Here is a 13,457-nt window from a genome sequence, read left to right on the forward strand (position 1 = left end):
ACAAATATGATTGCTAAAAATAATGCTGACTTCATTAGTTTTCCAAACTAAACTCTAACATTCAAATAGGTTCTGTGGATTCCTAATCTGAAGTGCATTTGTTTTCCACCAGTAGTGGAATGTATCTTTGGTTGACTCGCATCACACCATCATCTGATGAAGTCTGGTGGTATCAGACACATCTTAGCATAGCAAGTTTAAATTAATTAAAAAAAAAAAATCTTTAGTTGAGGTATAAAGGTTTTACACACTGTTAAAGCCATATTGTAAAATTTACGGAGGAGGGTGCCCCTAATGTTTTTCAAAATTCTGTATTTTACACAATTGTACTATGTAATGTACTCTAGTAAACTAACATACCCTGCAAATCAAAGCTTTAGGTAATGTAGTTGTGACAAAATGCGAGACTGAATAAAAGCCCTGAATAATGTTTATAGCACTGTACGTACATGGCGTGTAGGAAGGCCATAACACATCAAATGGACCGACCTCAGTCACATTCGACAGTGGCTCGCATTAGGACGTGCTAAGTACACACATTTGTTCTGGCCAAAATTAAAAGGAGACATATCTAACAGTGAAAACTAACATGTTGCGGAAAAGAAATACAAATCTATTTTTTATGGAAACGTTACAATATGGCTTTAATTTTATATACACTATATATAATATGCACAAGTAGGGGTTAATACATTGTTTTTGTTTTGCTTCAACGTCTGATCATTTCACAAGTACTGAAATATGTTTTTTTTTTACACACATATTCAATCTAGTACTGCAACCAAGTAGTACTACTGCTTGGCAGTGGCATAGCCAAGCAAGGGGGAAATGCAACCACCCTGTGAGAAGTCTTGCCCCCCTGTGGGATGCTGGTCACCCTTTATATATTTAAGATTTGTAAGCATTGTTTGTACTTTTATCCCACTTTTAACCATTTTCATCAAAGTTTACCTGCCCCTCAGTATTTGGCCACCTCAGCTGGAGCCAGTGTATTTGGCCACCTCAGCTGGAGCCAGTGTATTTGGCCACCTCAGCTGGAGCCAGTGTATTTGGCCACCTCAGCTGGAGCCAGTGTATTTCATCACCTCAGCTCGAGCCAGTGTATTTCATCACCTCAGCATGAGCCAAAGAATTCATCACCTCAGCTCGCCCAGGAGTCGCTGTCAGTGTCTTAGCCAAGGGCCCATCACTTTGAGTAGGCTATTTGCTTATGGGATGATCAAAATTTATAGCGCTTGCAAAAATAAAATGGTAACTGTTTAAGTCAGAAGCGGATAATACCCCTAAGTGAAAGCTGTAGCAATGCACATCTGAACCTGAACCATAGTATAAAGTATTCTTATCTCCTTATTCCATGTTTGAACTTATTAAACCTCTAGTAGGCTACAGAAGTCTGTGCCATGTTGTTAAGGATATAGTTTTTGATGGGGAAAGTTCATTCAAATGATGGGCAAGTTTCTAGCCAAGACACTGGTATCTGCATTCATGTTCATGTCTATGACCATGGTGATGTCATACAGCAGGATACGCTCTTGGTTCAACTAGTATTTCATTGATAGCCACACCCTCTGGTTGAGTGACAGCGAATACTGCAGCACGTCCTATGTCATCTGGAGACAGGAATTTGGATGGTTCTGTAACTCTGTAGAGGTCTACAGCCTGTAATGAAAGGGTAAGTGCACAATGTTAGTATGAAAGTTCATATAGTAATTAAGTTTATTTACGAGTGCAGACAAAAGATTTTATATTTTTATATTGTATATTTTTCTGTGACATTGAAAGTGATCACTCAATGTTTATGAAATCAATATTATTGACAGTGTATAATTAAATTCTATATCAAAACTTCTCAGTCTTCTACTTTAACTGATCAGAAAGGAGTTTTTCCTGTTTCAATGTGGTTTTAACTGATCTACACATAATGATGCCTGGCCTCAAAATAATCATGGTTAGACCACTACAATCAGCAGCCCCATAGATACAAAGGGCTAGAAGATGGAAGGAAATTATATATTGAGTTTGCACTCCACCATGCTTGTGTTGCATATCACTCATGGAAGGCAAAATAATGTAACGCTGGATTATTATGCCATGTGCCCGGTAAGCTTTGATTTGAAGTACATTCCTGTTTGCATTCTCTGTGAAATGTGCAGTTTGCTGAGTACTGCACCCCATGTGCAACCTCTAAATAATGCTGAAGTTTTGCTAGATTTCTGACCTTTATTTGTGGTCCAATATGGTGGAGTTCACACTCTCTAATAAAACCTCCTTGGTCTATCTACAAACCAAATAAACATACCTCTTTGTCAGTGTCAAAATTGGATATTTCTGTTGACACATCCCCTGGTTGAATACATGTAACCCTGACACCTGTGTCTGCCAGTTCCTTCCTCATGGCTGAAGAAACACCCTCTACAAAAAACTTGGTCCCTGAATAGACTGCAAGACCTGGGAAGCCCTGAAATTATACACAGAGAAACCATAAATTATGCATGGATTTGAAAATAAACCAACTGTGTAAATGATATCAATCCTTCCAATATTTACAAGGGCTCATATTGAAATTCCCTTACACATGAAGGTGTGCGCCATCCTGCAGCTTTCCTGTGCTAGCCTTCTTTTGTTAAAATCCTGGGCAGGGCGTATCACTAATGCATATAATCCATCCGTTTTATGACCAAGCTTTCCTGAGGCGCGTGCTTAGCGAGGGGAATCCTGCCTTCTTTCTGTGTGAAAACGTGGTAGGGTATTTCAATATGAGCCCCAAGTAATAGACCTTTTCAAATCAAGATTGGAAACTGCAGTATTTATTCAGTAAGCTAGTGGGTCAAATTGGTGCACAATGAATCAAGCGGAATCACATAAACTCTTGAGTGAAAATACAATGCATTTAGCCAAAATCAACATGAGTCATATTTTCTAAAGGTATTGAACTAACACTTCCACTATTTGGCACTTCACAATGTGACAGTAAAAGAAAAAAAAAATGCAAATGTTTGTCGTCTGCATGCACATTTGATTTGGTCTTCATAATATAAATATCAATCTCTTGCACAAGCCATACCCAACGCTTGACAGTGTCTTTCACGCAGATGACGCGGAATTGTAAACGGGGTCATCCATAACAAACTTGGGAAAACTTCGATTTGAAGTTGTAATAATTGAAGTCTTCAGAAACATCCTGCAAGGGACTATCAATCAGTGTGTTGCTAAACCAGAAAATCCTAACATACTTCAAAAGTAAGATCTTGGATCTTTTGTTGGAACCACACACAAAGGTTTGATGTAAGCGGTCGCCTGAGCCAGTACATTTCATGTTGGGCCTGCAAGTATTCAATAGAGCTGACCCCAGGAACTGACCCAGTGGGCAAGTTGAGTTTTGAGATGATATGAGACAAAATATAGAAGTGAAAATAAATGAAGTTCATTTTTTTTAGCATCGGTAATTCATATTCCGGACTATGTTATTAATCAGATTGATAAAGTCATTTATAATTTCCTTTCCTTTGGAATGGTGGTAAAGGTTTTATTAAGAAAACTTCTATTATTGGTGACATTGATGAAGGAGGATTGAAGATGGTGGATGTTAAATCAATTTTTCGAGCACAAAAAATCAAGTGGGCAAATAAATATAACACTTCCCTATCAGGTTGGAAGATTCTTTTTGATGATTTTATCTCTCCTTTTGGTGGAAATTTGATTTTCTATTGTAATATTACTCCAAAACAAATTCAAAGTTGGAAAAAAGTGCCCATCTTCTATAAAGATATGCTAAAATCATACTTTAGCTTTATTAATCCAGATAATGTAAATCCCTTTCATCAATGTATTTGGAATAATCAGCACATCAGTATTAATAAAAGGCCATGTTATTATAAACATTTCTTTAACAGTGGTTTAAAATTAGTTAGTGATTTATTTTATACCAATGGAAATATTATCCTTTTGATATTTGGTGTGAGAGAGGATTCCACGCAAGTTTTTTATGCAGTGGAGGAGTTTGGTTGATGCAGTTCCACTTCCTTGGAAACGAATTTTGAAGCAGGGTTTGAAGAGAAATGTGTAATCCAAAAGGCTTTTTTCTAATGAATAATGGTGTTGAAACTCCTATGAAGAACATGACATCTAAAATTATTTACCGTATTTTGATTCAAAGGATTCAAACACCCCCAACATCGCAGAAAAGGTTCAGGGATGAATTAGATGTTAATGACGATGAATGGAGGGACATATACCTCATGCCTTTTAAGTCATCATACGATGTGAGAACAAGAATGTTTCAGAATAAAATCAATTTAAACTGTTTGATGACAAATAGTAGATTGTTTAAGATGAATATTGTGGATAGTGAATTTTGTACACATTGTAAAAATTTTCCTGAGACTTATAGTAGGGATGACCATCAAAATTTCATGTTGACCCTATTGCTACAAAATATTGTTTACTGGGTAGAACTCATCAACAGAAGTATTTTGGTGGTTAAATGGTCAAAATCGGTCAAAAACTTTTCGAATTATGAATTATCAAAGTTTCCCATTCTGACCGGTCATTGGAACGAAATAAAATGCAAGGTCCAAAAATAGCAATTGGGAGCAAAATTGACATAAGCATATATTTACCTTTATATATTTCTTTATTTTAACATATTTGCAAACATGAAACAAGCATATTGTGAAAGTATCAAAGGGTTTCTTATGAAATGGCACTTATCTAGTCACTGGCATAACTTATTTTTTCAAACCGAGGCATTGAAATCATGCATTTAGAGGACATTCGCCAAAAATCATCCAAGATAGCCGATATGGCACAAAATCAAAATTGCACTAAGAAGGTGAACTTTTTTTTTCACAACCAAGAATTTCAATGTTATTGGGTTTAATATGACCAATTAGTAGGTGTATGTAAACAAAATCTTAAGTTTTGAAGGTCATTGACTCATTCACAACAATTGAGATTATCCACTTTACTCATCATGCTCATGTGTGACTTCTAACAAAAGGCGCTGGTTCCTGTAGTATTCCTCATTCAAACCAAAGATACTCAATACATTATGAGTATCTTTGTTCAAACCAATTCAATGCTTGACCTCGGAGTTACCTGCATGACTATCGCGGGCTATTTTGAAACAGTTATGGTTGCACATTCAGGTGAAAGTCCTAAACAAGGTATAGCCAGCAGCAAGTTGTAGATGGTATGGGCCTAAATATAAAAAAACGTTTAGGGTTGAAATCAGGTGAAAAATACATCAAATGAGCACTAAACTTCACATTTATGTTCAGAAAGGTGTCTTCTTAGCATGATTCGAAAGGAGTATGGAAATTCCAAAGGGAAGCTGGTGATTTAATTTGTAACTCAAGATCTACTTGTTCAATATTTTAACCTTTTTACAGAGGGTATGACAGAGGTATTACTGGCAACTCTGCCAAATTTCAGCTCAGTAGGCCACGTTTTCACCTGAAATTATTGACATGAATATTTTGTGCCATTCTTGAGCAGTGCTGAACTCAGCCACTGGCAATTAAGCGCACTGTGGCGATGGACCAATTTTGACTCGCACTTACAGAAAAACGAAATAAGTTATGTTGCTGTAATTTGCAAGATAGTTACAAAATATAATTGGCAGTAACTTCCCCAATTTTTACAGAAAAATATTGAAAATTAAAAGAATGAGATCAATTTAGAAATGTCTGTGCAAGCAGTGCACAGTTGAGCTCCATGCATGTCTATGGGAGTGTTCTAATCAAGTTGATGGTTCATTGGTCATCCCTACTTATAGGCATCTTTTCTGGAATTGTAACCATGCTGTAAAGATGTGGGATGATTTTAAAGTATGGTATGGGGTAAATTTTCAAAATAATGTTGAAAATTTGGATTATAGCAAAATTCTGTTTGGTGTTGGTCTTAAAGAGTCTGACAGGTTGATTAATTTATGTCTTATTTTGATGAAAAAAGTTATCTATGACAGCAGATTCAGGAACCAAACTCCTTCTATAATCTCCTTTAAGAACTTGATAAAATTTCATTATAATTTAGAAAAGCAGATTGCTAGGAGTAAAAATAACATGTCAAACTTTATAAACAAGCGGGGTGTCTTGGAAACCTTTTGTACCGAATAGTACATAGTATATGTTAACATGTATAATGTATAATGTAAACTATACCTTTTTGTATTTCATCAATATATTTACTTGATCAATGTAATGTAAAACAATTTCATGTGATGTATGGTTTTGTCTTTGTTGTATTATATGTATGTTTTTTCCTCTTTGAGCACAGGGAAATAAAAGCCCCATTGGGGCATGAAAGATAAAAAAAAATGTTGGGCCTGCAAGTATTCAATAGAGCTGACCCCAGGAACTGACCCAGTGGGCAAGTTGAGTTTTGAGATGATATGAGACAAAATATAGAAGTGAAAATAAATGAAGGACATTTGGGACACAGCGGTCTGATGCAAGCGGTGACCTGAGCCAGTACATTTCATGTTGGGCCTGCAAGTATTCAATAGAGCTGAGCCCAGGAACTGACCCAGTGGGCCAGTTGAGTTTTTAGATGATATGAGACAAAATATAGAAGTGAAAATAAATGAAGGACATTTGGGACACAGATTCTGGTCTGATCATGTGTACTTTATATTTCGCCAGTTTCTAGATCTTTGGTCACATTGCCGCCAAGGTTAAGTTACGAGTTGCGATGATTGCGGGAGCCACATTTTCAACAACAGAAATAATATAACAAACACCACATTAGGCAATGACAAAAATGTTCAATGGGCCCTGACCGATTTTACATTTTGGATTTTTGGGATTTTTTTATTTTTATTCAGCTGTATGAAATATAAAACAGCCATTTTTTAGCCAAAGTGGATTGATTTTTCAAGCTTTTGATTATTTTTTAGGATCTTTTAGATTTGTCCAGAAAAAAACCCCAACAAACGGATCCTACTTAACAAGTCCATCGCTCATAGAACTTTTGTTTTGTTGCCTAATTGTTTTTTTATTTAAAGAAAATTTTGACATCAGAACAAGAAGTTGCACATCTTTGTCCTAACAAGTGATGTACACATTCTGATTACTCATTGCTCTACCTCACTTTCTTGGTTTTTTTCCTTTATCATAAAATACTTACAACTCTGCCTGCGTCTGAAGATAAGTTGACAATGTGACCCTTCCCTCTGGCTACCATTCCTGGTATTACTGCACCAATGCAATTCAACACACCCTGAAATGAGTCAAGTAACAACAGAATATTGTCATGTATTACAGAGCAGTTTGACACTAATATTTAAACTAGAATATTGTGGTTCTCAGCTTGCACGGTTCTTGACAGCATCAAACATAATATAATGACTCCATGTTGATGAATATTGTTGTAAAAATTGTGTTGGAAAAGAAAAGATTTAATTTTTTTTTTAATATGCAAATTAGCTCATGAACAAAAAAGGCAAATTAGCTCATTGTCATAATAATGATATGCAAATTAGACCACCAAAAAGTAACTGGAGTTTCTAACCATGACCTACTTAAACTTATCCTAGAATATCTGAATATGCAAATTAGACCAAAAAACCCAGCTAGATTTTCTGACCAAGACCTACCTACCTATCCTAGACATCTGAAGTACATGTAAATCCACATATTCATTCAAGGGATACAGTATCTGAATTTGAACTAATTTTCAAGTCAAATTTGAACTAATCATCGACTGAAGTCCACTTCAGGTTCTATGTAAATGGGATCTTGGGTATCTATTTTGTCATTCATATCTCCTAAGGGGCTGCCCCCCCTCTTGGTTCGACAAAAATTCTTTGCCCCCCCCCCTCCTTGCACATGCCAAATTTTTTAAATCCCAATTTACAAACTTGAAAGGATCTAGATACATGTTGCGAGCGCAGTAAGCAGGAAATTTAGGTGTTTCCGTACTCTTTTCCTAATCCTTTTTAGAGCATTTTATTTAAAAGGCACTCCATGAATGTGTGCCAAAATTTGCTTGCCCCCTCTCAGCTTGCCAAAAATTGCATGCCCCCCCCTTTTGGCTCGCCAACAATTTCTTGCCCCCCAATTTTACCCTCCCTCGCAGCTTATAATTATTGCACAGCCCCTAAAAGGTAAACATTAGTATTACTACATAGGACTTTAATTACCTTGCAATTGACATCCACCTGTCTCTCCCATTCATCTTCATGTACATTCTTAATGAGTGTATACAGCATCACACCAGCAGCATTCACTAGGATATCTACAGGGCCTAACTGCGATTCAGTCTGCTTCACAAGCTCCTTCACCTGATATCATGAGGTAATTAGGATTAAAGAAAAGGGTCAGACATTGACAATCTTTAAAATGTCAAATACAAGATCCATTTATGACCAAGGGACCATTTCACTAAACTTTACTATAAGCTTCATAAGTCTCGAAATCATTCGTAACTTACGATGAGTCATACGTTCTATTTCACTAAACTTGCTTACGAATGGTACCCTTTGTAAGTAATACGGATTTACTACAGGGACCCTTCGTAAAGTTATGTCTAGTATTGGGTATTCGTATCTTTACGAACAGTTACTTGAGTTACGAAGGGTTAAGAGTTTAGTGACATGGACCCCAGATGTGAAACGGGCAAAAATGACGAGCATAAAGCAATCAAGTATATAAGAGAAAGGACATTATTAAAGCTAATAACTTTGCAAACAAGTACAATAAGGACATTAGGATTCAGTATTCTTAAACACTTGAGAAAGTTCCTGCAATCTTATTGGTTCTTAGATGTGTGATATGACACGTTATAACAGGGTTCAGTGTGTGAGGGTTGATGTGATACTTGTACGTGTTATTTCAACAAATTGGAGGTGCTTACTAACAACGGTACTGATCGTTTATCAGGCTTGGGTGAAATGTAAGATTCAATTTGATCAAATTTGGTATACTTATGATATTTTTTTTGCATTGAAGTGTGGAGGCATAAAACAGTGAGGTGAATTTACTTAAAATAATGTCGCCTGTGTTATATGAGACTATAGATGCACTATAGATTCCCTGGGCCTCAAGGAAGAACAGATGATTAATTCGTATTTTCAGCTGATTGAGTGTCCCAGGTTACAGAAGAAATAAAACGAACAAACAAATAAAAGCAGCTGGTAAAAACAATACCTTTATTCTCTAGATAGTACACTCAATTATACAGGGGAGGGCCCAAGATATCCTAATGTTTGAATTTTTTATGTTGCCATTTGATTAACATATAATCGTTAAATTTTCACAAACAATTCTGAAGATGCAGTGTGTTATATGAGACAATATTTTTTCATTCAACATACTATTGTTTGAGAGTAAAACCCACTCTAAAAGGATTGTTTTTGATGCTTTTGTATGAATAGCCGTTATTCACTGAACAAGTTTGCATGAAGTGAAAATAATTAATCCAGGTGGCAGATTTACCCCCAATTGAATACCTGAGTGGAAGAAGGGCCCAACTCCAAGTTTAAAAAAAATGAGTTAGACCCAGCATTTTTGCCTGCAGACTGTTCTTTCTTGTGTGTGAAAGATGAGCCAAAACCTACTCTCTAAATAGTCTTCCACATACACTTAATCATGGTTTTCATGGAAGAGAGGCCCAACTCCATGGAGTTGGGCCCTTCTTCCACAAATATTGGGTTAAAGAGGAATTTTGTTCATCCATGAAATCTGCTTTTCACAACCTTTCTTGCTATAACATATTTCATGCTTCTACTTGTGCAATTAATGGATAATTATCAAATTTCTGTAGATATTTATAACACATCTGCTTACGGAACTGGCACTTACAATATATTAGTGGAAGAAGGGCCCAACTCCAGCTCGTATTAAGACCTGTACCATTGCCATGGAAACATCATATATAATTTTGAATGTATGTAATATTGTATGTTCATGTAATAAAGGTCCCCTGAAGATGAAAACATTCTGTCTATCAAACTTTTCCAAATAAAGTTTTTTCTTAATATCTCAAAAACAGTTTTGATGGAGTTGGGCCCTTCTTCCACTTAGGTATTCAATTCTTTAGAACCAAATTGCGATAAACCACTAGAATTGACACACCATTGAAAGATCACACAGCATGTCATGTACAGCTTACCTGTTGTCTAGTGCATACATCTGTTGGTATGCTAATTGCTCTTCCTCCCGCCTGCTCAATAATCTTCTTTCGTTCATCAATGCGGTCTTTTCTTCTAGCACATAGTGCCACAGATGCCCCACACTTGGCTAGATGCTCTGCTATGGCAGCCCCAATACCACTTGATGCCCCGGTTACTATGGCAACTTGACCTTGGAGAGGTTGATGCACTATTGATTATGAAAATGACCAAAGTAAACAATTAAAGTCCCAAAGTAAAGAGTCAAGTGCAGAGCCAGGGGCAGGAATATAGAACTAATCTTCCAACTGAAATGAGTTAAGGAAGTGGTAGAATTATTGAATAGGGTGCAACTTGCTAGACTTGCGAGTCGAGTCTTTGTTTACGGAGTTTAGGATTGGGGTAGGGCAGTCTTGTAATAAGACTAGTGGAGTTGCACCTTTTTTGGTAATCGCTCCAAGAAAGCTTTAGAACTAAATCAAGTCAAATAAGTGTATGATCCAGTACTTACTTTACAATATCTATTATTATTATTATATATATAACAAAACACAGAATTCATTTATAAATGGAATATAACAAATACAACATTAATGTGTATCACTCATCACACAGAAATGATCACTAGGTACTCACTGGAAGCAGCCATGTTTGTTTACAATGTATATTATGTGCAGACTACAGGTGAAGGTCATAATGGCATATAAATATTCATAAGATGAGTAAATGGTTATGGTCGGCAGATTGTACCACACTGCCACTACCGGACAGAACAAGTATGTTGAAGGGGACAAGCTATGAAGAGCAAAGAGAGATGGGAAAAGACTAAGAGAGAAGAGCCTGGAAGAAAGGGAAAGGAGAGGAAAAGCAACCAAGGAGAGGAAAGATAAATATTTTTTTCTTTCAATTACCTGAGTTAAATGCTTGCTGCTTTGGAAGTAGAACTCTCCTCGCCAAGAGTTTTGTGATGTATAATGAAGCCAATCCATAATCCAGAGGGGGGTAGGTCATATGAAGATCTGACAGAATAGCTTGTACGTTGCTGTTATTGTATGTAGAATCCTCCAGAAAGAAATTTTTGTTCCTTTTAGATTTCAAAGAAAAGAGATATGATAATCAATATGTGACCGTCCAGGTCGAAAGGCTCGTAAAGTCGGCCCCTGGTCAAATTTGTTTTCTTCCGTGTTTAGAAAATATATATCATAAGCTTTACAATAGTATATCCTTTGACTTAAAATGATATCCAGAAGCAGAGTTATAACTTGTTAAACTTTGCTCCTTCAGTAAAAGGGTATATTACTTTGGCACTACATTATTTCTCTTTTTCCACATTGCTGGTCATAATTTTTTTTTTTGAACAATTTCTGCACATAATATTTTGTCTCAACCCCATCACAAATAAACAATTCTCAATTATGCATCAACTGATTTGATAATATCACATGTTTTATAAGGCTGCGATCACATAGAAATATACGGTATATGGTATTCGCTATATGAAATACGCTCATTCGGTCAGGCTGAGTTCACATAGGAGTATACTATGTGAACTCAGCCTGATCGAATGAGCGTATTTCGAATACCGTATACTTCTATGTGATCGCAGCCTTAAGCACATAAAGCCCATCTCTGTAAATGTAAATCGCTATTCCTGAATGGATAACTTCCACTTGAATTCAACACCCCCCTGTGTGGAAGATTAAGGTCATGTCGTCCATAGGGGGTTGTGTGGATTTCAACTGGAATAGTTCATTTGGTCTTAAATATTGCAATCCAACTGTTAAGCAACTCTAACAGATGTACAAATAATAGAAAGAATAAGTCAGTTTTTCTTTATAAACTTACTGAACAACGGAATCCATTTTGTGTGCTAGGGCGATGTCAGTCTGAGAAGAGCTGGTATGTAATGTCTTAATTTTATCACCCCATTCTGCATACGATAGCTGCTTCATGGAATATCCCATGCCACTGATCCACTGGAATAGCTGCCTGATGACAAAATTATTGAAGAAATATGTAATTATGGCAAATTAGGACAAAAGTATATGTGATACGATCTGGTCCATGGGGGCCAAAGGATGCATTTTTGAAAATTGAGTTACTGTATTACACATACATGTACAATAGGCTATCATTTACTGAAAACACCAAAGGTCTAGCATACCTGGTTATAAAGTTATGAAGTTTTTTATGTCTATTTTCTTATGTATTTTATTGTTTTTTACTCTCCTTTATCTCAGTTTCAAATTTGCTGCCTTTGGCCCCAATGGACCAGATCGTGTCACATATGAATAACATATTGATTTACAAATAATTCATGCAGAATTTGGAAATACTACTAAACAGATTTTTAAACAGTTTTGAATCATCAAATTTTCACTAAATTTGCATGTGTAAAAAAGGAGGTTATAGTGCAAATACATAAACTCCTTGCGCTTTACAGAACATCATTAGGCTATCATATACTGAAAACACCAAAGGTCTAGCATATTTGGTTTTAAAGTTCTGAAGTTCTGTGATGTGTATTTTCTTATGTATTTTATTAGTTTTTACTCCATATTTTCACCTTTATTTCAATGTCAAATTTGCCACCTTTGGCCACCATGGACCAGATCGTGTCACACATATATATATGAAGTTCATTTTTACAGCGTATCTCATCACAATTAGATTACAGTAATGAAAGAAATTGCATGCGCAAAGTAGCCTTTGAGCTTTGCCTTTTCAGTATGGGATGCAGACGATGATAAAGTAGGAAAACAAAGGAGATAATGAAGAAGGAGGCAGCATATATGCTTCACCCAAGCAGGGCATAAGACAATGCAAGACACAGATTAATATATGCAAAGATCAGAAATAAACGATGCAAGCCCGAGAAATTATGATTTAAATGATGTGTTTGGGGCTCAAGCAAACTGACATATGAAAATCTTATGAGAGAAGAAAACCGGGACTCAGTGGGGATTGAACGCCGGTCGCTGGATTACCGGCCCTGATTTTTTCTCTCTCAAAATTGTCAAATGTCAGTTTGCTTGAGCCCCAATTTAAAAGAGAAGTAGAAAGAAAAGAAAGGAAAAAATAATGGTATGACCAATCTGTGTCATTTTCATTTTAATTTTTACCTGCTGTCCAACGGGTGTGGGTGTACAAGATGGAACACCTTCCCTACCGCCAATATTGGATTCTGTGTTACCATGACAATGAGTTTACTAATGAAATCCACCGGTGTCATTTCAATCTTCCATTTGACATCTGGTACTGCCATTACACGCATACAAGCCTGCAGGGTTAGTAGATTGGTATCGGTAGGATTCCAGAAGGCCGCCTTGGAATCTCCTGACAGATTGCC

General features: G+C 36.4%; 1 protein-coding gene across 1 annotated transcript in view; it reads right to left on the bottom strand.

Moving 5' to 3' along the window:
- Window positions 1-527: 527 nt before the first annotated feature.
- The window catches only part of LOC140160938 (uncharacterized), a 54,752-nt gene continuing 41,822 nt past the window's right edge, over window positions 528-13,457 (bottom strand). Inside the window, 8 exon segments of the mRNA XM_072184286.1 lie at window positions 528-1,659; window positions 2,300-2,458; window positions 7,126-7,218; window positions 8,141-8,281; window positions 10,111-10,319; window positions 11,020-11,192; window positions 11,954-12,097; window positions 13,231-13,456. Coding sequence (XP_072040387.1) covers window positions 1,513-1,659; window positions 2,300-2,458; window positions 7,126-7,218; window positions 8,141-8,281; window positions 10,111-10,319; window positions 11,020-11,192; window positions 11,954-12,097; window positions 13,231-13,456 — 1,292 coding nt within the window. The 3' untranslated portion in view covers window positions 528-1,512.

This window comes from Amphiura filiformis, chromosome 9 (assembly GCF_039555335.1).
Source record: "Amphiura filiformis chromosome 9, Afil_fr2py, whole genome shotgun sequence".
Classification (NCBI taxonomy): Eukaryota; Metazoa; Echinodermata; class Ophiuroidea; order Amphilepidida; family Amphiuridae; genus Amphiura; species Amphiura filiformis.